This window comes from Bubalus bubalis, chromosome 7, assembly GCF_019923935.1.
Source record: "Bubalus bubalis isolate 160015118507 breed Murrah chromosome 7, NDDB_SH_1, whole genome shotgun sequence".
Taxonomy (NCBI): domain Eukaryota; kingdom Metazoa; phylum Chordata; class Mammalia; order Artiodactyla; family Bovidae; genus Bubalus; species Bubalus bubalis.
The window spans coordinates 109,937,479-109,964,516 of NC_059163.1; the positions used below are offsets into that span (position 1 = coordinate 109,937,479).

At 38.1% G+C, this 27,038-nt stretch overlaps 1 protein-coding gene across 2 annotated transcripts in view; it reads left to right on the forward strand.

Annotated features, from left to right (window-relative positions):
* SNCA (synuclein alpha) overlaps positions 1–27,038 on the forward strand; it is a 149,383-nt gene that overhangs the window by 28,489 nt on the left and 93,856 nt on the right. Inside the window, exon 5 of one of the 2 annotated variants that reach the window (XM_044946237.2) lies at positions 6,966–7,865. The exons of the other annotated variant lie outside the window; for it this stretch is intronic. Coding sequence (XP_044802172.1) covers positions 6,966–7,097 — 132 coding nt within the window. The 3' untranslated portion in view covers positions 7,098–7,865. Of the gene's footprint in view, positions 1–6,965; positions 7,866–27,038 lie in introns of those variants that run through there. 2 annotated transcript variants of the gene reach the window in all.

The window sequence follows — 27,038 nt, forward strand, 5'->3', positions numbered from 1 at the left end:
GAACTAAAGAGCTTCTCTATGGAAGTGGAAGAGGAGAGTGAAAAAGTTGGCTTAAAGCTCAACATTCAGAAAATGAATATCATGGGATTCGGTCCCATCACTTCATGGCACATAGATGGAGAAAAGTGGAAACAGTGTCAGACTTTATTTTGGGGGGCTCCAAAATCACTGCAGATGGTGATTGCAGCCATGAAATAAAAAGATGCTTATCCTTGGAAGAAAAGTTATGACCAACCTAGACAGCATATTAAAAAACAGAGACATTACTTTGGCAACAAAGGTCCATCTAGTCAAGGCTATGGTTTTTCCAGTAATCATATATGGATGTGAGAGTTGGACTATAAAGAAAGCTGAGCGTCGTAGAATTGATGCTTTTGAACTGTGGTGTTGGAGAAGACTCTTGAGAGTCCCTTGGACTGCAAGGAGATCCAACCAGTCCATCCTAAAGGAAATCAGTCCTGAATGTTCATTGGAAAGACTGATGTTGAAGCTGCAACTCCAGTACTTGTTCACCTGATGTGAAGAACTGACTGATTTGAAAAGACCTTGATGCTAGGTAAGATTGAGGGCAGGAGGAGAAGGGGACGACAGAGGGTGAGATGGTTGGATAGCATCACTGACTCAATGGACATGAGTTTGAGTAAACTCCGAGAGTTGGTGATGGATGAGAGGCCTGGTGTGCTGCAGTCCACGCGGTTGCAAAGAGTTGGACATGACTAAGTGACTGAACTGAACTGAAAATTGGAAAGAAATAATTTTGGGAAACGCTGGAGAAAACAAAGTTAGCAATCTTTCTTTTAAACTGAGGAGAATCTAGAGCCCTAATATATTGTGTTAGTGGCATAGTTGCTGTCTTTCCTTGTGGTTTTTTGATGTAAAACCCATGGAGAGTAGTACTGGGTATTCTGTGGAACACAGATTTGAGGTGCCCCAGGCTAACTGAAACTGTTGCCACTCATTCAGTGCCTCATCTTCTTACGACTTGCTTTTTTGCTCCTGGATTAGAGGTGTTTAGAGAAATTATGAAGACTCAGCATCCCATATCCAAATCCTCTTTTATACTCATTTTCTAGAAGATCCTTTGTTGTTGTTCAGTGACTAAGTTGTATCTGACTCTTTTGAGACCACATCTGTCAGGCTCCTCTGTCCATGGAATTTCCTAGGCAAGTATACCAGAGTGGGTTGCCATTTCCTACTCCAGGGGATCTTCCCGACTGAGGTATTGAACAGGCATCTTCTGCATTGGCAGACATATTCTTTACCAGTTGCTCCACCTGGGAAGCCCATTTTCCCTGGGGCAAGGCCAACAAAAGGACTCTGTTCTTATGAAGCTTTGGTACCCAGTTCTGATAGAGCTTCCAGATGGGGACAAGTCTAAGTAGTTTGCAGTTGTGAAAATTGGCTTAGGCATCTTCTTGGCCCTTTTCCATTTTACTCAAAGGCAAGGAAATCCATCAAAAGGAAAGGGACCAGAGAGGGCTTCCTCAAGCTAACTTTCCATGCCAACAATTTCTTGAATGAGAGTATTTCCAGAGGAGGAAGAACCTCAAGCTCATCTGACTTTGACAACATGATAAGCACTAAGGCTTAGTTTCATCTTTAAGGCCTTGTATTTAAACTTATTTTAGTTATTTCCAATGTAAAGCAGACTCATTCTATAAACATTCAATCAAATCAAGATTTATTTTTTGCTAGAGCTTACCAGGAGCTCAAATTTCCCTTTCCCCCAAGTTCAGCTGAAATGGAAGGTAGGTCTGTAGAGGGGGAAGGGATGATAGATGTGGGTAGGAATATCTTTGCCCTTGAGGGGGTATGGGTGTCATTTCACACAGCCACTGATGTCCTGGTGACTCTCCAGTGTGGCCTAAATTGGCTGGGCTGGTCACCGCCTCATCTCAGGGGTGGGACAAGCATGCTGCCCTGTCATTGTCTTCACATCTTTGCTAGCCGACCCCTTGCCAACACTTCTTTTCAAGGCCTTATCTGGACCCATGGGAAACCTAGGAGCCTTCCCACATCAGCCTTAACTCTTAGGAGACAGGGTACGTGCGGGCGATGGAAACTGAACTCTCCAATGCAGTGTGTCAGTCCCCAGGTCCGAGAGGTTGTGGGCTCATACTCTGTTGGCACCAGGAAAGCTCAGCAGGCCCTGCTTCTCAGGCTGCATCCTGTCAGGGAATAAGACGCCAGTCTCTCTGCTGACAGACATCTGCAACCTCATGAGGTACCACCCACAGAGGAGGGTTCATGAGAAAAGACTAACCCTAGTGTTCCACTTCATATCTGTTCCCCTGAAAATCCCTTCTTCTTCTTTCTTGTTGTATTTTACTGATGGAAGAGTAATGAAACAGTCTGGTACTTGAACTTTCATGATTTAGTTTGATTGTCTCAACAATGAGTCCCGGTACCTACTTGGATGTGGGATAGAAAAGGGACCAGTTATTATTTTAGATCACAGTGCCTTTAGTTGGTGCTACATTTTCAGCCACTCTATGTTGGAGATGTTCTTTCAACAGAAGGGTTGGAGAAAAATTGATTCAAATCATTCTTGAGGTCATATTGGAAATCATATTAAAAACATTGATATTATACATATTTTTCAAATCAGCAGTTTCACTTCAGAGAACTTAAATGATTATAAAAATTGTATAAGGATGCTTACTTCAGCATTGATTATCGTATGAAGTTTTTAAAATATGCTAGAAGTTTGACAGTATGGACTTAGTTAAAGGCACTCTGGTTGATCCTTAAGAGTGGTTACGCTGAGCAGTCATCAGAATGTTGGTGTGGAAGAATAACTGATGGAGAGGAAGGATACTCTTGCTGCAGTAAGTGAAAAGAGCAAATTATAAAACAATATGGACAGTTTGTATAGTATAATCCACCTTTATTAAAGAAACAACTGTGTGTGTGATTCATGTGTACAAAGACATGAAGTGAATGTGCCAGACTCGCAATTGTTCTCAGTGAAGCACTCTGCATTTCCAGCTGGGCACTTTGCTTTGGGGACTCTCTCATTCACTGTGGGATGTTTCTCAGCCTTGGGCCTTCTTGTTAAATGCCAGTGGTGCTCCCCAGGCATCATACCAATCAGAAAAAGCCCTTGAGGGAACACTGCGACTGAGTGATTATTTCCAGGTCACAGATTACAGTCATTTTATTGTCTTCCTTTGTTTACTTACACTTTCTTCAATTTCCTTTAATAAGTATGTATTGCATTCATAACAAAAGAATAATAAATGGGATTTGTAATATCATACACTATTCAACATTTATTTGACTAAGCATTCTTCTGCTTTAACCATAATTAGAACTTAAAGAGACTAATTTGCTTCTTAATGCCCTAGTTCCCGCTTATATTTGTTCAACTGATTGAAAAACAAAAGTCATCTTAGCTTTATAGGTACCGAAAAATACAAGTATAGTATTTACTGTTCAGCCACTCACCTATCTATTCATCCATTTCTTTGATCCATATTTGTTAAAATCATGCCATGTGTAAAATACTGTGCCAGGCATCATCAGAAATATGGGGATATATGAGACCAATTTCTTTTGCTTTAGGCATTGACATCTAGCTGTTAATCACGGTGAGTGTATGTAGGAGTCTGTCTACTCATAGTGTTGCCTGTGTTTGAAGATTGCGTCTCCAGCTACTTCTCTTTCCTTCAGATTTGAAGTAAGGCTGTCTCTGAGTGAGATATCATACCACTCATAGTCTCGTATTATTTCTCAAAAAATTCTGGTTATAGTACACTTTCCATTTACTCCTCTTGATCACAGTTATCAAGCAAAATTAAAAAACTATTTCAGCAAGTCTATTTTGCTATCTAATAATATTGGTTTCCACATCCAAATTTCAAGATAAAGTTTAACAAAGATTTTTGAAGAGTAATGGAGGGTTCTTCCCAATTGAATTAAATTATGTATTCTCTCTTTTTTGGCAAGTATATCTGCTCATTTAGGGCCTTACTCACAATTTGACTTTGCCAAATCTTTCTACAAAATGTGATTATAAATATTTTGGGTTCTGAGAAAGAGGTCATCTTCTTATACTCACGTATCCTCAAAACTTTGCCTTTCTCATTTCAGTATATCGACACATGCTTAGTTACTTAATTATGTCTGACTCTTTGTGATCCCATGAACTGTAGCCCACCGGGCTCCTTTGTCGATTCTCCTGGCAAGAATACTTGAGTGGGTTGCCATTCCCTTCTCCAGGGGATCTTCCCAACCCAGGGATTGAACCCAGGTCTCCTGCATTGCAAGTGAATTCTTTACCATCTGAGCCACCAGTGAAGTACCAGCATGCCCACAGCATGACCAAATCCCCAGAATTACTAATAACCTCTCAATGTTTTTGTTAACCTCTCTTATAATATACAGGAAGTTGCAAAAGTGTCACTTTTTGATAGACTTTTTACTATAGTCAGTTTATTTCTATTGGAAGAAGATAACTCCATCTTCAGTGTTCAGTTTATTTTATGAAGAAACAAAAGCTTTGTCCCTGGACTAGGAGGACCTTACATTCTTTAGCCTCTCTATAATCTCTGAATATCATCTAATTAATAGGTACTGCCTTTGGTTAATAGCAACTAACAAATCTGATTATCCCAAATTGCTAGGTTCAAATTTCAATATAAATTACATTTTTGGACCTAAAAGTTTATTGAAATATAACAAGAATTGAACCAATATTGTATATTTTTGAAAGTAGAATTTAGTTACATTTGCAAATAGAAATTAGTTTTTCACACTTAAAAATATAGGCAACTATGATTAAAACAAAAAGGCTTTAAGAGGGAAAAAAATTCCCAAAGTGCCTCTTTTTAGATATTGTTTTCATTCTTTATAGAAAGAATGAAATTTCTTCCCGCCTTTACACATTTCTTGTTCTTATTTGAAACTAATTGATGCCTTTATAAAAAGAACTGTAAAGACTTACTGGAGGGAGGTGCTTATGTTATCATTGATGGTTTTATATGAATGTGCAGTGTGTGTGTGCAAAATGCAATTTATGCATTTTGCAAAATGCATTTTCTTTAGAACTCTATTTGCTGTTTTCAGAATTCAAAAGTTTTATAAATGCATCTCCATAAATCTTGTCATTGGCATACATGAAATGACTTTGGCAGTACTCCTTTTAGTATTCTGGAAATTTGAACATTAACCATGTCCACTACCCATAGAATCAAACCCCAAGACCTAATCCTGTTATTCAAGATCCTTCCTTTCTATTCAACCATATGTTCCACAGTTACTCAAGAAAACTGCAGTTGAGACAGACAAGTGTCTTCAAAAGACCTTCCAGTTACTTAACACAGTATGTAAGTTAATTCTACCATAACTTTGAGAAGGCTTTATGACTCCTGTCTGAATTTTATCCAGGCTAAAAAGCCCAGCTCAAGCCTTCAGAACTCCAAAAAATTTCCCTTACTGCTGAAATGCATAATAATTTCACCTCACTTAGATCTCTTTTAGCGTTTGCAGATATGTCCTATGGTACATATTTGGGGTTTCCCTGTGGCTCAGCGGTAAAGAATCCATCTGCAGTGCAGGGGATGCAGGAGCCACAGATTCTATCCCTGGGTCAGAAGATCCCCTGGAGAAGGAAATGGCAACCTGCTCCAGGATTCGTGCCTGGAGAGTCCCATGGATAAGATAGACTGGGCCTGATGGACTATAGTCCATGGGGTCGCCAAGAGTTGGATGTTACTGAGTAATGGAGCACACACCCATACACATATGTATTTGGTTGCTAAGGATAAAACCGTCTTTTCCTTTCACATCTTCCATCCAGTCCTTTAGCTAATTAGTTTACGTGTATTTCAAAATATATGTCTGATCTCACCACGTCTCCCTTCTCCACTGCCGGCACCCTAGGCCAGGCCTTCATCATTTCTCACCTGCATTCCTTCCCCTGCCTCTTAAATGATCTCCCTGTTTCCACTCGTGCAACTTAGATGGTCTCTTCTCCACCGGTAGGAGAAATTCTTCTGAAGCAGATCAAATCATCCCTCTCCTGTTTTCCATCATCCAGTGCCTCCTATCACACAGAGAATGAATCCAGGCCCTTTCTCAAGGGTTGGGGTTAAGGCCCCACGTCATCTGGTTTTCATTGTTTCATTTCCTGCCCCCTGTTTCCCCTGGTGCACTGTCCTCCAGCTGTACTGGACTCTTTGCTGTCCTTCAGACCTGCCGAGCACATTTCCAGTAGTCAAGAAATACATATAAAATGAGTTTTATGCATTTAAATGTGGACTGTTTCCTTCTTTTGAAGGCAAATGCAAATGGTATAGTCTTTAAAAAACCAAAACCTGACTACTCAGAATTTCCAATATTAATTAAAAAAAAAAAAAAAAAACGCAAGAATGTATAAAATGGCAAAGATAGTCTTTCCTTCAGATTTCCCTGTGATTTTGATGCCTGTTAGTAATTTGGTATATTATGGAATATGAGCCTATTCTAATGAGATCACATTTATCCTTCATTCCTTTCACATAAGTTCCTGCTTTTGCACACATTTATTACAACTCTAGTTGATGGTACATGGATACAAGAAATTAAGTTTCTCCTAAGAACAAAGCAACCATGTCATTCATAAGATAAATATTGGCGATTTTCAAAACTTCTCATCACTATACATTATTCATATGGCAATAAACATTTTCTTAGTAAACCACATAAGTTAGAATGACTGTTGGACAGATGGGCCGAACTGCAGGCATCCAATATTAAGCAGTTGGTGAGCAGAAGATGCCAGAAAGAAGATTGAGACTAGCAAGGCAGAAAGCTTCCGATTGCTCTTGAAAAGGGATGAGCCCTTGCTCCTGACTTGCTGCTGTGTGTCTTGCTTTGAAAGTAATGCCTTCCAAAACAACTTATCGTGTTTTATATCCAAACACAAACTTAAGCCTTTCACATGGTAATTGATATATAAATAATAAAATGAAATGTTTAAGCAGATTGAAAAAGGAACTCCCCCCGCTGCTTCTGCGTTTTGTGCGAGGATGACAGCTCTGAAATGTTTCCTCTGCAAGGAATGTGACAGTGTTCAGTCACGAGAAGAGAAGAGGGAGGGAAAGGCTGCCCACTGAGAACAGTGTGTCGTTTCTCACCACCCGGACTCACCGGCCATGTGCAACTCTGAGTGGTACTGGCTGAGACAACAGGCTTCTTCACTTATTGCTTCTGGGATACTTCAGCAATACAGATGTCATTAGGAGCAGAGAAAAACATTAAGAGCTAGATAGCTTTTGTGATATGCAGTAGCCGTCTCTGAATTTTGATCAAGTGAAACTTGATAACTTATTCATAGGTTGTACTGGTTTATCTAGAATATTCTAACTGCAAGGTGTATCTTTGAGTGTGATAGATTTTCTTTACAGTAAACAATTCATTAAAAACAAGGGATAAATTCTGCCTACTGTAATGTCTGATCTGGTTGAAACCATTTTAGTTTAACATGTCCTCCTTTGTAGAAGGGAATTAATTGATATCCTACCTATAGGAAAACTATGTGTTAAGGGCCACTAGCTTCACAATCAAGGCAAATTTTGCATATATTTTCTTTCTTGATCCAAAATATATTTCTCAGATTGAGATGCCAGGGTCAATGGTGAGAGCAGGATAACTTGAGGGCCACAGTCCTTTTCACTTTCTGTGTTAGGACCCCTTTTAATTGATAGAGTAAAATTTGAGGGGCCCGAGAGCAGATGGTTGTATCCCTCTCCACACTTGACTCCCAAAGCCAACCACAGTTATGGTGATCATCTGTACGTTTTTATGCCCAGACAAAAAAATGTCTTGGATATTTGCTTGGAATTCATGCTCTGTACTGCATTAAATTTTTTGGGAAAATTGATTATATGAATCAGGGTGCCAAATTTTGTTTTGTTTATTGTTTGTAACATTTTGTGGAATTATTTCAGCCTAAAATGTTCACTTAGTTGTTGCCTACCCAAACTTTGATCTCAAATCAGCCAAACACGTAGAAAGAGATGGTTTTTACTTCCCCCAAGGTTAATTCTTTTAAAAATTATTTCTTAAATTTGGTAAAATAGACTTTTGAAAGTGTTTATCTATGTAATATTTTTGTGAATTTCCTTCTTTTTTACTTTGGTTATATGTCTAATATTTTTCAAATTGATTCATGACTTGCTTTTAATGGTAGTACCTATGAGCTTCTCTCTCAATTCTAAATATTTCTTTCTTAATTTGTTTTTCGTATGTTCTTGTTAGGATTATTGATAGAGGATTTATTAGTGTTTTTAGAGTTCAATTTGCTATTTTAGGAAACTGTTTTAAAATATTTAAAGTGTAGTTCCCAGTTAATATAACATTGGAGTTTTTCCTGTTGGAGATACATTGTTTCTCTAAATCTCACTGGGAGAAAAGTTCAGTGGTGTGTTATAATGTACTTGGCTGACATTAACTTTTCTAAGGTGCATTGTTTCTGAGAATACCAATGTTGGGTTTCATTCAGGCACATTTCACACTATTTGATAGAGTCAGTTCTTTTCAGAACCAGTTATTGTCTGGATATTAAAACTTGTCATCTTTTATCTGCTCATTTCAGATCCTTTAGGTGATCTATGTTAGACACAGTTTGCATTCTTCATTTTCATTCTTTTTTTAATATAAATTTATTTATTTTAATTGGAGGCTAATTACTTTACAATATTGTATTGGTTTTGCCATATATCAACATGGATCTGCCACGGGTGTACACGTGTTCTTTTTAAACACTGTATTTTCAGTGAAGGTTGAAGGGGATTCCTTAGAGAGCAACCAGTAATGACTCTAATAGCAAAACTGTTTAAAGAGCAACCTCATAGACAAATAGGGAACATAAACAGCTCCCACAAATTATATGAGGTCCTATTTACATTCCTACCTCTTTTCACATCTGATATTCAATTAATATTTAATGAATTTATGTCCAGTGCTATATGCGCTGATAACTTTTAGGATACAAGAATGACTAAAAATGTTCTTTGATCTTAGGAAAGTAAAGAATATCCAACCCAACTCTGTGTAACAGCTATTTCAACAAATTTCAGCAAAGCTAAAGGAATAGTTTTCCCAGATCTATTTTAGACTCTAGGCGCTTAGTTCAATGTCTTTTTCTCCTTATCAAGCTGGAATCGTTCCAAGCCTCTTAACTTCTGGGCAACCATGAAAATGAGATAGAGAGGATACTATATCTGCCACAAATTTATCTTGATATACTATTCAGCTTTGATTGGTACTGAAGGTCACAAATAAAGTGTAGCTGTTTTGTGTGGCTTTTTTTCCATTTCTTTTTTTCTTTCTTGGTTGATAAGAGGAAAAATAAAACAGCAATATGAGCCCAGAGCCAATATCTAAAACTAATTAAAAATTTTTTGTCTTATGTTGGAGTTAATTAACAATGTTGTATTAGTTTCAAGTACACAGCAAAGTGATTCATTTATGCATATACATGTACATATGTCATTTCAAATTCTTTTCCCATTTAAGTTATTACAGAGTACTGAAGAGTTCCCTGTGCTATACAGTAGGTCCTTGTTGGTTATTTGTTTTAATATAGTAGTGTGTACATGTCAATCTCAAACTCCTGGTCTGTCTCTCCCCTCATGCTTCCCCACCCCCTGGTAATTATAAATTCATTCTCCAAGTCTGAGAGTCTGTTTCGGTTTTGTAAGTAAGTTCATTTTTGTCATTTTTAAGACTCTATATAAGCAACATCACATAAGCAATATCATATGATATTGGTGTTTCTCGGTCTTATTTCACTTAATATGACAATCTCCAGATCCACCCATGTTGCTGAAATGGCATTATTTTATTGTTTTTAATGGCTAAGTAATATTCCATTATATACATGTACCATATCTTCTTTATCCATTCATCATCTGTGAGTGGACATTTAGACTGATTCCATATCTTAGTTACTGTAAGCATTTCTGTAGTGAACATTGGGATGCATGTATCCTTTTAAACCATGTTTTTCTCTGGATATATGCCCAGGAGTAGGATTGCTGGATCATATAGTACTTCTGTTTTTAGTTTCTTAAGGAACTTCCATATTGTTGTCCATAGTGTTTGTACCAATTTACATTCCAACCAGTAGTGTAGGAGGGTTTCCTTTTCTCCACACCCATTCCAACATTTATTGTTTGTAGCCTTTTTGATGATCTCCATTCTGACTGGTGTGAGGTGATACCTCACTGTAGTTTCGATTTGCATTTCTGTAATGATTAGTGAAGTTGAGTATATTTTCACGAGCTTACTAGCCATCTGAGTATCTTCTATGGAAAAACATCTACTTAGGTTTTCTGTCCATTTTTGATTGGGGTCTTTTTTCTTTTTGATATTGTACTGCATGAGCTGTTTGTAAATTTTGGAGACTAATCCCTTGTTCTCATTGTTTGCAAATATTTTTATCCCATTCTGCCAGTGTTTTAGTTTTATGGTTTCCTTGGCTATGCAAATCTTTTGTTTTCGATTAGGTCCCATAAGGACCTCATCTGCATAAGGGTGCAGATGACACCACCCTTATGGCAGAAAGTGAAGAGGAACTAAAAAGCCTCTTGATGAAAGTGAAAGTGGAGAGTGAAAAAGTTGGCTTAAAGCTCAACATTCAGAAAACAAAGATCATGGCATCTGGTCCCATCACTTCATGGGAAATAGATGGGGAAACAGTGTCAGACTTTATTTTTTGGGGGCTCCAAAATCACTGCAGATGGTGACTGCGGCCATGAAATTAAAAGACACTTACTCCTTGGAGGGAAAGTTATGACCAACCTAGATAGCATATTCAAAAGCAGAGATATTACTTTGCCAACAAAGGTCCATCTAGTCAAGGCTATGGTTTTTCCAGTGGTCATGTATGGATGTGAGACTTGGATTGTGAAGAAAGCTGAGCGCTGAAGAATTGATGCTTTTGAACTGTGGTGTTGGAGAAGACTCTTGAGAGTCCCTTGGACTGCAAGGAGATCCAGCCAGTCCATTCTGAAGATCAGCCATGGGATTTCTTTGGAGGGAATGATGCTAAGCTGAAACTCCAATACTTTGGCCACCTCATGTGAAGAGTTGACTCGTTGGAAAAGACTCTGATGCTGGGAGGGATTGGGGCAGGAAGAGAAGGGGACGACAGAGGATGAGATGGCTGGATGGCATCACTGACTCGATGGACGTGAGTCTGAGTGAACTCTGGGAGTTGGTGATGGACAGGGAGGCCTGGTGTGCTGCGATTCATGGGGTCGCAAAGAGTTGGACACGACTGAGCGACTGAACTGACGTCCCATTTGTTTATTTTTATTCCCATTACACTAGGAGATGGATCAAAAAAGATAATGCTGTGATTGATGTCAAAGAGTGTTCTGCCTGTGTTTTTCTCTTAAGAGTTTTATAGTATCCAGTCTTACATTTAGGTCTTTACTCCATTCTGGGGCTTCCCATGTGGTTGCTGCTGCTGCTGCTGCTAAGTCGCTTCAGTCGTGTCTGACTCTGCATGACCCCATAGACAGCAGCTCACAAGGCTCCCCCGTCCCTGGGATTTTCCAGGCAAGAACACATGTGGCACTGGTGGTAAAGAACCCGCCTGCCAATGCAGGAGACATAAGAGACATGGGTTCGATCCCTGAGTTGGGAAAATCCCATGGAGGAGGGCATGGCAATCCACTCCAGGAGTCTTGCCTGGAAAATCTCATGGACAGAGGAGGCTGGCAGGCTGTAGTCCATAGGGTCACAAAGAGTTGAACACGACTGAAGTGACTTTGCACACAGCCGTTACAATCCATTTTGAGTTTATTTTTGTGTATAGTGTTAAAGAATTTTCTAATTTCATTTTTTCTACACGTAGCTGTCCAGTTTTCCCAGTATGATTTATTAAAGAAACCAAATAAAAGTAATTCTTGAATAAATAGGAAGCTTGCCCTTAAGGATCCCATGTAAAGTGTTCCCACATTTTCCTGCTGTTAACAAGAATAATCTACTATATGTAGTATTGATTGAATTCTAGAAATGGCCACTGTAGTTAAGGGTATATGATGTAGCCTTCTTGAATTCTCCATGAAAAGTGGAATTAAACTAAATTCATTAGCTATGTATCCATGAACAAGTTGCTTCGTTATTCAGTCACATGATCTGTATAAAGTAAGAATACTAAAATTCATATCTCAGAGGTGTAGTAACCACCTGAGACAAGAGTGGGCCCAGAGCCTGTCACAAGAGAGTTTCATAGTTATATAGTTCTCTCCCATCCTGCTTTAGTGTTCCAGAGGACATGTGTAGTAGTGTGTCTGCAGCATGGATCATTTTGTTCTGAATTTAGTTGTGAGCTTTCCTGACACACAGTGAACTCTTTGGGGTAAAGACCATCATGGGTACGATCTTATAGGTAGTGCTTTATCTTTCTCAAATTGGTTGCATGGTATCAGACACACAGATAGTTATTATTAAGTGCTTGTTTTTATTACAACAGCTTCACAATAAGATGGCTGGAGAAAAAGGAATGTATTTTCCATTTCACGAAATCAGTGTTGAAATTTTTAGAAATCAAGTGAACCAACTTTACACAATTATTGAGTGGCTCAGATGGAACAAACTGAAGCTCAGTGATGCCAGGCTAAGTGCTTGCCCCACATTATAGAGATCACTGAATGTCCCAGGAGAGTCTCGCATCTCGAGTCACATGATTCTCATTTGTGAATTTGTATGTATCAGAAAAAGTGTCCTGCTACTCAAACTTGCTAGCGATTAATAGGTATAGACAGTCAGTAGTGTTCAAATCTTCACCAAATGGAACACTGATATCAGTGCAAGAATAGACAGGGAAAGGTTTATTTCCTATGTGTGTCGTTAAGTCAAACTTCTTCACTCCTTAGTTGAACAGTTTGGCTGTTAGAAAATTCTTTTATTTAGCAACCAGACTTTTTATAATCTCAATACATTTCCTCATCACTATAATAGAAATCAAATACCTTATGATTATATAGTGGGAGTGACAAGTAAATTCAAGGGATTAGATTTGATAGAGTGCCTGAAGAACTAGGGACGGAATAACTTTGTACAGGAGGCAGTGAACAAAATCATCCCTAAGAAAAAGAAATGGAAAAAGGCAAAATGGTTGTTTGAGGAGCCTTTGAAAATAGCTGAGAAAAGAAGAGAAGTGAAAGGCAAAGGAGTAAAAGAAAGATATATCCATCTAAATGCAGAGTACCAAAGAATAGTAAGGAGAGATAAGAAACACTTCCTAAGTCAACAATGCAAAGGAATAGAGGAAAACAATAGAATGGGAAAGATTAGAGATCTGTTTAAGAAAATTAAAGATACCAAGGGAACATTTCATGCAAAGATGGGCACAATAAAGGACAGAAATGGTATGGACCTTACAGAAGCAGAAGATATTAAGAACTGGCAAGAATACACAGAAGAACTATACAAAAAGGATCTTCATGACCCAGATAATCACGGTGATGTGATCACTCACCTAGAGCCAGACATCCTGGAATGAGAAGTCAAGTGGGCCTTAGGAAGCATCACTATGAACAAAGCTAAAGGAGTTGATGGGATTCCAGGTGAGCTATTTCAAATCTTAAAAGATGATTCTGTTAAAGTGCTGCATTCAGTACACCAGCAAATTTGGGAAAACTCAGCAGTGGCCACAGGACTGGAAAAGGTCAGTTTTTATTCCAATTTCAAAAATGGCAGTGCCAAAGAACGTTCAAACTACCACACAGTTGCACTCATTTCACATGCTAGCAAGGTAATGCTCAAAATCCTCCAACCTAGGCTTCGGCAATATGTGAACTGAGAGCTTGCAAATATACAAACTGGATTCTGAAAAGGCAGACGAACCAGAGATCAAATTGCCAATAACTGTCGGATCATAGAAAAATCAAGAGAATTCCAGAAAAACATCTATTGCTTCATTGATTACGTTAAAGTCTTTGACTGTGTGGATCACAACAAACTGTGGATAATTCTTAGAAATGGGAATACCAGACCACCTTACCTGACTCCTAAGAAACCTGTATGCAGGTCAAGAAGCAATAAAGTGAAAGTGAAGTCCCTCAGTCATGTCCAACTCTTTGCGACCCCATGGACAGTAGCCTGTACCAGGCTCCTCCTGCACCAGGCTCCTCCATCCATAGGATTTTCTAGGCAAGAGTACTGGAGTGGGTTGCCATTTCCTTCTCTAGGGAATCTTCCCGACCAGGGATCAAACCCAGGTCCTCCCCATTGTAGACAGACGCTTTACCATCTGAGCCACCAGGGAAGTCCAAGAAGCAATAGTTAGTACCAGACATGGAACAGCGAACTGGTTCAAATTGGGAAAGGAGTACGTCAAGGCTGTATATTGTCATCCTGTTTATTTAACTTACATGCAGTGTACTTCATGTGAATTGCCAGGCTGGATGATGCACAAGCTGGAATCAAGATTGCCGGGAGAACTTTCAACAACTTCATATATGCAGATTATACCACTCTAATGGCAGAAAGCAAAGAGGAATTAAAGAGTCTCTTAATGAAGGTGAAAGAGGAGAGTGAAAAGACTGGCTTAAAACTCAGCATTCAAAAGACAAAGATCATGGCATCTGGTCCCATCACTTCATGGTAAATAGATGGAGAAACAATGAAAACAGTGACAGACTTTATTTTCTTTGGCTCCAAAATCACTGCAGACAATGACTGCAGCCATAAAATGAAAAGATGCTTGCTCCTTGGAAGAAAACCTATGACATAAATAGACAGCATATTAAAAGGCATAGATATCACTTTGCCAACAAAGTTCTGTATAGTCAAAGCTATGGTTTTTCCATCAGTCATGTACAAATGTGAGAGTTGAACCATAAAGAAGACTGAGTGTCAAATAATTGATGCTTTTGAACTGTGGTATTGGAGAAGACTCTTGAGAGTCCTTTGGACTGCAGGGAGAGCAAACCAGTCAGTCCCAAAGGAAATCAACCCTGAATATTCATTGGAAGGATGCTGAAGGTGAAGCCCCTGTAGTTTGGCCACCTGATGTGAAGAGCCAACTCACTGGAAAAGACCCTGATGCTGGCAAAGATTGAAGGCAGGAGGAGAAGGGGGTGACAGAGGGTAAGGTGACTGGATGGCATCACTGATTCAATGGACCTGCCTTTGAGCTAGTTCCAGGAAATGGTGAAGGCCAGGGAAGCCTGGCATGCTGTCGTCCAAGGGGTCACACAGTCAGACATGACTAAGTGACTGAATCACAACAGTAATAGAAAAGCAGAACCTTTGGTCCTCTGATATTGCCTTAGACATTTACCAACACACAAAAATAGCTATCAAACTGTAAAGCCCACTACACACCTATTAGAATGGCTGAAATCCAAAGCATTCACAGCACCTAATGCTGGCAAATATGTGAAGCAGTAACAACCACCAATTGCTACTGGTGTGAATCCAATGTGATGCAGCCACTTTGGAAGAAAGTTTGGCTCTTTCTTTCAAAGTTAAATATATGCTTCTCATATGTTCCAGCAATCTTATCCTCAACAATTACCCAGTGGAGTTGAAAATATATTCTCTAGGGAATCCTCAGCATAGATGTTTCTAGAAGTTTTATAGATAAATGCCAAAATGTGGGAAAAACTAAAACATCATTCAATAGGTAAGTGGATAAATAAACTCTGGTACATTCAGACAATGAAAGATTATGTGGTGAGAAAAAGAAATGAGCTAGCAGGCCACAAAACACATGGCAGATCCTTAAATGCATATTTCAAAGTGAAATGGGCCAGTCTGAAAAGCCTACATCCTATGTAGTTCAAACTATATGGCATTCTGGAAAAGACAAAGTTATGGAAACACTAAAAAGATCGGTGGTTGTCAGAGGTTGGTGTAAGGACAGAGGGATGAGTGAATAGATAGAGAAGAGAGGATGTTCAGGCCAGTAGAACTGTTCTTAATGATACCGTAGTGATGGATCAGTTCAGTTCAGTTCAGTCGCTCAGTCGTGTCCGACTCTTTGCGACCCCATGAATCGCAGCACGCCAGGCCTCCCTGTCCATCACCAACTCCCGGAGTTCACTCAGACTCACGTCCATCGAGTCAGTGATGCCATCCAGCCATCTCATCCTCTGTCATCCCCTTCTCCTCTTGCCCCCAATCCCTCCCAGCATCAGAGTTTTTTTCCAATGAGTCAACTCTTCACATGAGGTGGCCAAAGTACTGGAGTTTCAACTTTAGCATCATTCCTTCCGTAGAATACCCAGGGCTGATCTTCTTTAGAATGGACTGGTTGGATCTCCTTGCAGTCCAAGGGACTCTCAAGAGTCTTCTCCAACACCACAGTTCAAAAGTATCAGTTCTTCAGTGCTCAGCTTTCTTCACAGTCCAACTCTCATATCTATACATGACCACTGGAAAAACCATACCTTGACTAGATGGACCTTTGTTGGCAAAGTAATGTCTCTGCTTTTGAATATGCTATCTAGGTTGGTCATAACTTTTCTTCCAAGGAGTAAGTGTCTTTTAATTTCCTGGCTGCAGTCACCATCTGCAGTGATTTTGGAGCCCAAGTGATGGATACATGGCATTATATATTTATTAGAATTCACAAAACTGTACAACACAAAGAGTAAGCCCTAAGGTAAACTCTGGACTTTAGTTATAATAATGTATCACGTTATTATCACAAAACAAGAGTAGGGTAGAGAGAGTCTCTGAAAGGTAAAAGGAAGAAACCAGTATATCCACAAAATAAATCAGTAAAAATAGAAGGCATGGGAAGAAATAACAGTGAAAATATAAAGGTCTCAAAAATATGTTTGGTAACATTTTATGGAATTTATTAAAATTCAACCTGGAGTGTGGTTTGGCAGGCCATGTTTGTCTTTAGAGAAATCCTTGTGAGATTTATATAAGGATTTATTAATAAAGAGAACACACAATACTAAGATTACATGCAGTCATGTTATGCAAGACAGGGACAAGGGTATAATAGAAAAAGGATTTTGTGACTACACAGGCAATCCTCTCTTGCTTACATTTCTGTACTGTTAAAGGTTATCGTGTACATAGAAATACTGCCATATAAGATAGTAAACTTGACATTTATGCAGCTGTATGTTTGCACATACCAATACGTATGGCCTTTCTACCTAGCTGATATTTGAGTCTTGTATTCTTCTTTAGTTTATTCTCTAGAGCATTCGCTACAAAAACTTTCTCACATTTTCGCAATGTAGGCCTCTATTGTAATCTGCCTTTTAGATTTCTGACTTACTCTCCCTAACTCTTGTTCTTTTTCCCTCAGCAGTGTCACATAGTCTCATGACTATTGCTTTGCATGTTTCTAGCAGAATCTCTTTCCTTATAAGCACTCTCATGTCTTTGTCCACTGCAAATATTTAGTTAGATATCACAATCACTTTGATTTCATTAAGTCTATAGTTACACTTAGTCTTTCCTACAAACAAGGAATGAATCCCTCCATTCATTTATCACCATTGACACCAGTGTTTCCCCTTTGATCCACAGTGTAAACCTTTGGTGTATTTTTTCCACATTTAGTCATAAAATGATTCTAGGATCCTTATCTTTTCCATTATTTCTCCCATCACTTCCATTTTGGTTTGGATAAGACTCTCATCAACTTAGGTCTTCATCAGTACACTAGGCTCTCAGCTTATCAACCTATGGCTTTCCTTTTCCTCCCAATAAAGTTTTAGCTGCCATATATACATTTAACACATCATATCCCATTGAAACATTCAGACATTTAACTAGCACCTCATTCATTAGAAAAGAATATTTATGTCATTAGACTGTTATTTTAGTGTTTACATTTTTTTGTTCCAATGTTATATCTCTCTTCCTTTGCTTATTCATATGCTTAAGACCTGGCTAATCTTTGAACACTCTTCAAATTCAATTTCTAGTTTATGAAGTCTGTAATGCTGGCTCATCTATTGTCACTGGAATGTATCAGGCTTTTTCTACCTCTATGTATATGTGTATATTTTATACCTAAATCCTCTTCCTAAATCTCACATACTTAAGACACATACTTTTGCCCAATAGCTCAGAAATCCCTGCCATAAATTCTTACAAAACTTGCTCTACAAACCTGCTCTTACAAACACTGCTGAACTTCTCAGAGATGGCTGCATGCTGTCAAATGTCTTCTCAGTAGAAAATCTTTTTTCACAAATTCATTGTAATTACTTTAGTGGTGCACTGTGATTTTTTTCCTGTTGGTTTACTTAGTAGGTAATACAATTTTTACGTATGATAGGTACTTAATAAATGTTTCAGGTTGGTTTCTACACCTGCATCATCCATTATGGTAGACCCTAAACTCATGCTGCTATTAAGCACTTGAAATGTAGCCAGCCTAAATTGAGATGCGAGTGTAAAAGGCACACTTGATGTCAAAGACTTATTATGGAAAAAATTCATAAAGCTTCTCGAGTGTTTATGTAAATTACATGTTAAAGCTGTAATATTTTGAATGGTATCTTAAATAAAAGATAAAATTCATTTGTTTCCTTTTAGATTTTAATGTGGCAATTAGATTTTAAATTACATGTGACTCACAAAAAAATTCGTTTTGGACAGTACTGCCAAAAATTTGTTTTGGCAGTACTCATACTCATTAATGAGTATTTAATGTGTGTGCAAGCAATATGATTAGATAAAATATTAATATTGCTTGATGCTGCATTGTTTTTAAAGTTTTCCCTTATGTGTAGGTGTTTAAGTGCAGGTTAATTACAGGTTTTCATCTTTAGACTAACTTGTAAGGCTACAGGGAAGGACCCAAGTTACCTGAATACTTAACTCAAGAATTGCCTTTTCATGACACTGAGATTTCTGGGAACATTTGGGTTGTATATTGCATGTTGCACAGTTTGATTGCACATGTCAAGTGCTCATTATTCTTCTAATTGTTCAAATCCCTGGGGTGTTTGAGTTTGTGTCCCATTTTTTACTGTTTTTAGCCTAAATGTTAACATGAAACATTATGGAATCTCTAAATGGCTCAATAAAAATAGGTCTCCTTCCATAAGGAGCGATTCAGTGCAGAGCTTGGATCTAGAGCCAGAAAGCCTGTGCCGCCTGCTGGCGCAGCGTTACATACATGCTGTGCTTCTGGTTCTTCATCTGAAAAGTGATAATAATGACAAATTCCACAGTGTTGCTGTGAGGATTCAATGAGATTAAGGATGTAGAATATAAATAGTACATAGTAAAAGTGCTATGGTATTACATCAAAACATGTTAGGTACTGCTCTTGGTATCCTGGTCCTTTAAAAATCTTAAACTTCTTTTCTGTCAATAAAGCTAAAGTTAATATTTCAGATAAAGCTTTCAGATAAACAATAGAAAATTACCGAGTGTGTCATGGTAAAATACTTGTATGCAGAATATTTAAATGACTCTCCAACTCAATAAAAAAAAATAATGGGCAAAATAAGATATATAACACTCAGCTTCATTCCTCAATAGGGAGATGTAAAATAAAGCCACAGTGAGATATCAGTACATATCCATTGTAATACATGGACTGAAAAAAACATTATTATTAATAGCAAGTGGTATAGGATGTAGAACAACTAGAATTTTTATATACTTTCGATGAGATTGTAAAATGCTATAGTAACTTTAGAAAAGCAGTTTCCTATAAAATTGAAAACATACCTAATTCATGACCAGTAGTTTAACTAAGATCAATGAAAAGATATGTCCATACAGAGAATTACACAGAGCCATTCATGGCAGCTTCACTATTACTAGCTCTAACTGGTAACAACTCAGTTGCCAGTCAACAGTTTTGATAGAATACTGCTTAGCAATAAAAATTCAATTAACTCCTGACAACTTCAGCAAAATGGATAAGTCCCCAAATTGTCATGCTGAGTGAAAGAAGCCATGCACAAATGAATACATACTATAATCATAGAAAACACAGATCTTATCTCCACTGACAAAAAGTAGATCAGCTGTTGTTGGAAGCAGAGTATCAATTCAGGAAGCATCAGGAAGTCATCCAGGAAGCAGATACCAAATGGAGTAAGAATTATAAGAAATTTATTGAGGATAGTAACCTGTGAAGGGAGAATGGGAGCAAAAGGAGGCTCAGAAAGCTTTGAGACCACCATGCAGGTTTGTGATCCATTTAAGAAGAGGTTGAAGGGAGAATTGGGCAGGAAGAGCCTCAGGCTGCAGTGCAGCTCAGGGGATGTCTGAGCTTCCAACAGAGAGCTCTGGTACAAAGATTGCTGGTTGAGGAGTCATACACTGGGCAGAAACGTCCAGGTCCTAGTTTCTGCTGTTCTCAGTCATTGGCTGGAGCCTGACCTTAGTTCTTACACTGCAGTGGATCTCTTTTGCTTTGTATATTTTTTAATAAAAATTGTCATGATCCTTTTATTTTATAAAGTAAATAATACTGAGTTTGACATAAATTTTAGGGAACCTGGAGATACTACTTTCTAAAAGTTTTCTTTCTATGTTGTTGTTTGCTTAGTTGCTAAGTTGTGCCCGACTCTTTGTGACCCATGGACTGTAGCCTTCCAGGCTCCTCTGTCCATGGGATTTTCCAAGCAAGAATACTGGAGTGGGTTGCCATTTCCTTCTTCAGCTTCTTTCTCTAATCATCCTAATAGTTTTCCATAAGAGAAAAAAAAATAAGAGTTTCAATATCTTTGTGAGTGATATTTTGATAAATAAGACTCAGGAGTTTTTTGAATTCACTACCTTTAATAGAGGCAGATATCAAGCTAGATTTTTCTATTGTAGTATAAATTAGTTTCATTGAAGTCTTCCAAATTGGAGTTTGTTTGTTTGTTTGTTTTGTCTGTGGTGGGGAGTTATTTCCTCTTGGAATATTAAAGAAGATAAATTAAAAAAAAAATTTTTTTTTACAGTCTATTCTGGCCCGTATATATTAAAGCCAATTTTAAGTGTCAATCCCCCATCAAGATTGGGCAAGATTTACTTATCCTAACTTGTAAGCAGTAGTGGTCACTTCATGTGACATGAAACAGCTGCTTTTTAATATCTGATGATCAAGTAGCTCAGGGTCCTTCCTGACACTCTGAAAGTAGAAGTAGGAATATTATGCTCATTGCATGACTTGGTGCTATTTCTAGTTATAACACTGTATTGTGGTGAGAATTGAAGCAGTTCCGTGGGAGCGTGTATTAGGGACTTTTTAGTGGTTGTGAAGTCCTCTCTTTATAGGCCAAAGAATCCCCGAAGAATAATCATCTGGTGGATGAGGTCTGGATTGTAATGTGATGAGAACTAAAAGATCTTTAAGTTTATTATGTGGGAACTAAATAGAGGAAAAGTTCATTAAAGTGCTTCTGAACTTTTATTTCTTTCTTCACAAGTTCTTCACATAGCCAATATAGCTATTTTCATTTTAAGTAAAAAACATACAAAGTACAGGTTTACCGAGGATGGCAATATTAGAGTCGGGGATGACTTCTGCTCCGTCACTCTCCAAAACACTCAGACTGTGGCCTTGGCTTTGCTTAAGTGTGTTTTCTCCAGCTCCACCGCAACAGTGTTAATTCAGATCTTCAAAATAGTACTTCACCTGGCCTGTAATAATAACTTGGTGCCTGCTTTCTATTACCATAGCCTATTCCTGCTATATTAACATACTGTGTCATATTTAATCATATACTATAACCTCTAGGTAGATTTTAAGGTTCTTTATATGAGGCTTGTGAACATGTTTGATCAAATGGTCTTTAGGACCTAAAATACTGTGCTGTGGTAGGGATGTGAAATTTGAGGGGAGTGTTCTTGGCTTTCATCAGATTCTAATAGAGTTAAATAACACATAAAATGTAAAGAACTTTTACAATAAGGAGAATTCAAAGCTTCTCCCCTCCTCATTACTCAGACACTACTCTGCATCCCACTTTGAGTTTTGAAACTGAATCCATAAGAACACACAACAAAGTCATCATAATAGTGGGCACAGCTTTAAGTGGTATATTCAGTTCAGTTCAGTCACTCGGTTGTGTCCAGCTCTTTGCAACCCCATGGACTGCAGCCAGGGCCCCTGTCCATCACCATCTCCCGGAGTTTACCCAAACTCATATCCATTGAGTTGGTGATGCCATCCAACCATCTCATCCTCTGCCGTCCCCTTCCCCTCCCGCCTTCAGTCTTTCCCAGCATCAGGGTCTTCTCAAGTGAGTCGGCTCTTCACATCAGGTGGCCAAAGTATCCGAGTTTCAGCTTCAACATTAGTCCTTCCAATGAACACTCAGGACTGATCTCCTTTAGGATGGACTGATTGGATCGCCTTGTAGTCTAAGGGACTTTCAAGAGTCTTCTCCAACACAATAGTTCAAAAGCATCAATTCTTCGGCGCTCAGCTTTCTTTTTTTAAAAATTAATTTATTTATTTTAATTGGAGGCTAATTACTTGATAGTCCAACTCTCACATCCATACATGACTACTGGAAAAACCATAACCTTGCCTAGATGGACCTTTGTTGGCAAAGTAATGTCTCTGCTTTTTAATATGCTGTCTGGGTTGGTCATAACTTTCCTTCCAAGGAATAAGCATCTTTTAATTTCATGGCTGCAGTCACCATCTGCAGTGATTCTGGATCCCCAAAAAATAAAGTCTGCCACTGTTTCCACTGTTTCCCCATTTATTTGCCTGAAGTGATGGGACCAGATACCATGATCTTAGTTTTCTGAATGTTGAGCTTTAAGCCATCTTTTTCACTCTCCTCTTTCACTTTCATCAAGAGGCCCTTTAGTTCTTCTTCACTTTCTGCCATAAGGGTGGTGTCATCTGCATATCTGAGGTTATTGATATTTCTCCTGGCAATCTTGATTCCAGCTTGTGTTTCTTCCAGCCCAGTGTTTCTCATGATGTACTCTGCATAGAAGTTAAATAAGCAGGGTGATACTATACAGCCTTGATGTACTCCTTTTCCTATTTGGAACCAGTCTGTTGTTCCATGTGGTAGAATAAAAGGCCCCTAAAGTTCTTACCTGTACAAGTAGCATTAATTCAGCAAACATTCTTCGGCTCCTGCTTTGTACTAGTTCCTAGGCTGGGTACTAGAGATACAGAGGCAAAGTATATAAGATTTTAATTTCATGGGACAATTAATATATGAGCAAAGAAATAGGGTAATTTGGATGGGTTCTGTGAAGAAAATAGAACAGAGTTCTATTTTAATTAATAATAATACTATTTGTTCATACTACATGCCAGGTCCTGTGCTCCAGTATTCCCAGATATAACCTCAATGTCTCCTGAAAAACAATCTCTTGGTATTAATACTGCCAGTTTACATATGAGAAAATTAGGCTTTAAAAGTCTATTCTTTCCCAGATAGCATGTTATTAAGTGGCAGAGCAAAATTTTGACTCATTCATTCATAACTGGACTGAGTGCCCATGATGTATCAGGCATTGCTCTAAGACACTAGCACATAACTACAAAAAATAGAAAATGAAAAGTCCTGCCATCAGGGCAATTACGTCTTCACAGTGGTTAAGCAAACACACATACACACACACAAGTATGATATACAGGATACTGGATCATGATATGAGCTAAGAATGAATTAAGAGCTAATTAAGCAGGTAGAAAAGACAAAGAAGAAGATTCTTCCCTAAGACCCCCAGAACACAACCCTACCAACACTTAAATTTTAACTCAATGAGACCCCTGTCAGGCTTGTACAAGATGCTAAGCTAGTAAGTGTGTGGTTTTAAGCCTCTGAATGTATGATAACTCATTGCAGCCACAGTAGAATAAAACTGTATCAAAACACATATCATGGAACAATAAAATGTGAATGTGACAAGTTATAGATGTGGAATTATTGTAAATGCTAAAGAAGTAAATGGATTTAAAGCACTGAGAACAGAATCTGACATAAGTAATAGGTGCTTTAATATTATCATTATCAAAATTTAGGCACTAAGACAAATGACATGCACATAAAGAGGTATAAAAAAGATATCCTTGCTGAGGCAGAGGTTGGAATAGAGGATATAAGGATAGATAACAGCTATCAAATTAGGGAAAACTGTATGTTTTATTGGGTTAAATCTAATTTACAAGGCAATGCAAGCTCCATGGTAGGCTTTTAAGAGGAAAAATGCAAGCTAAAGGATAGATTAGACTCTGATTAGTCTGTGTTTAAGAATAATGAGATGGAAATGTCAAGAGAATAGGTTGACATACTTTATATACTGGTGACAGTCTTTACCAGGAAATTAGCAATGGGAATAAATAAATAATGATGGTGTTAATATTGAATGGTGTCCACAGAATGATTCTCTGGCCAGATGTTGGGCTGTTGTGAAGGAATTTGGTATGACCTGCATCGCTGTGTTTCCCTAAGGAGAAATTGAGCACAATAGGCCTTATAAGCCAGTTCCACCGCTAACTAATGGCTTAGGCAGGTCTCTCAGACACACATACCCTGTTTCATTTGTAAGTGTGAGGATATGTGTTGCAGGAACTCTAAGATTCTTTCTAGCTATAAAATTGTTTAACTCTTCCTTGTCTCCACAGTGGAAATTTGCTGTTATATTAAAATACTCTAAATGGATGGGATCAGAAGTACTCATTTAAAAAACATTTTTTTAAAAAAGCATTCTATAAGTAAAACATAATGATTAAATTCTATTTCTTTATTTCTCTTCAAAATGTGTCAACAATACAATACAAACCATCCAAAGATGAAAAATTTTTGTGATATTATTAGTACAAGTTGAAAGATTTGATTTCCTTAAGTTGGAAAGCCCTTTTCTATTTTGAGCTCTTTTTAATTCTCTAAAACAATTTGGAGGGATCATTATTTATATCTGAGGATAGGTCAAAATGTGGGCTCCCAGGTGGCACTAGTGGTAAAGAACCCACCTGCCAATGCAGGAGATGTAAGAGACACAGATTTGATCCCTGGGTCGGTCGGGAAGATCCCCTGGAAGACGGCATGGCAACCCGCTCTGGTATTCTTGCCTGGAGAATTCCATGGAGAGAGGAGCCTGGTGGATGACAGTCCACAGGGTTGCAAAGAGTCAGTTACGATCAAAGAGCACTTAGCATGCAGGTCAAAATTACTTGTTTGCAAGACACTTTTATCTGTAAGAATCATTGCCATATAACATAAAAGTCAGCAGATCAGTAGTAGCTATATTTACACAAAGCTTGAAAATTTTAGTCAGCATGACTTTGAGGCAGCAGTATGTCATTACCTTTGCAAATTGTTCGGTTATAAAAAACCCTTCACCTGGCTGAGTGATGATGATGGGGGAGGGTGATCAAGGGATAAGATTTGTACTTTGATTTCTTTGTGGAAAGGGAAACACATTCTTCATTTTTGTCACACTACTAAATCACAGCTGTGCAGAATTTATGAATATATTCTTCTGAGACAAGAAAATGGCCACCAGAGGAAATCAGCAACTTGTTCTTCTCACACATGGAGAACAGGATGAGAAACCTATCCATCAATGACTTTAGTGTTGACCTGTGGAGTAACTCCTCTTAGGAAGACAAATTAATTCAATCACTATCCTGCTTAATCTTTGACCTTTATTTTCTAAGAGATTTTTCCATATGACTTACTGAGCTGTCTCAATTATGTCTGTAAGTACCCTGAGAAAGGTAAGACAAGACCACAAATATTTCTTAGCACAAAGTCTTTAATTGGGGTTATATACCAACACATCAATTAAGTATGTAGAATGTAAGTCATTCTCACTAATAGCAGAGAGCATGGCAGAAAATGCTGAATTAGGGCAGTTAAAAATATTGAATAGTAACTAGTATTTTGAACTAGCTTGCAGGGTTCCATTTAGGATATTAAATTGATACCTGCTGATTGTGTATTTATATGTATGTGTGTGTGTGTGTGTGTGTGTATGTGTGTGTGTTCATGTATTCATGAATGGGGTGATTTTCCTGAGATGGGGATTCAGTTACCCACAGAGGCTACTGCTGGCATTATCCTTCCACCTTTTCAGTGACTTTATTCATTGCCTGTGCTTCTTCTCACTTTTCTTTGACCATCACTTGTTACCAAAAATGTGGGCCTGCCTCTCTCTGCTAGTTGCTGCTGAAGACCTAGGGCGCAGAGATTTAGGCAGCAAAGAACTAGATCACAGGTACTAATCATGGTTGCTCATGCAGACTCAGTCCCTTTCTGCAGCATCTCTTCTTTTACCCTCTGCTGCATAGACCCCCACTACTGCCTGTAATGTTGGGATTTCTCTTACTTTTGAAAACTAGAAAAACTTACTACTGAGAACTAGAACAACTGGAGCTAACAGAGAAACATGGGCCTTGAAAATAAACTTTTGGTTTTCTTGGTTACATAGTAGTACCAATAATACTGTTTTATAGTCTCATGACATCATGAATAAGAGACACTGTTTTGGATTTGCCTTGGGAACTAAAACACCCTTCATGTGATTCCTGTGTTGTAAATAAGGTCTTTGTTCCAGAAAATAATTTGCAAACACATTTTTGGAAGAAACACATTCATAAATGAGGAGATAGTGCCCTGGGTAACAGTGTTCTCTTTCTGTTGAAATCATTAAGTCGTAATTTGTTTTATGACTTATTTATCCTTACATACATTGGTTCTTTTAAGCCCAGTTTGGTAGTAATATTACAGATATTGAAGACAACTTTTGCTTTTTTGTTACTGTGTCAAAGCACTTGATAAAATTCTAAATGTAGCATATTAGGAGATTTTTACAGGATTATTCAATATAATGAATACATATGAAATTATTATATAAAATCGAAATTATTATTGCATCTTGAATAAGATACTGCCCTGTCACCTCTGTCTTTTTTCATTTGTGAGAATTTTTTTGCATCTATTGTGAATAATCAAGGAAGGGAGTGTATTTTTAGCGCGAATCTTATACATCCTACACAGAAATGAAGCATTTACTAAAACATCTATGAGGCAAAATGTTTCTGAATGTGAACTATACACCTCCTATAAACCTCTTTTGTTCTGTAGCTAGATTTCAGAAAAGAATTTTGTTTTGACTAAAAAAATCAT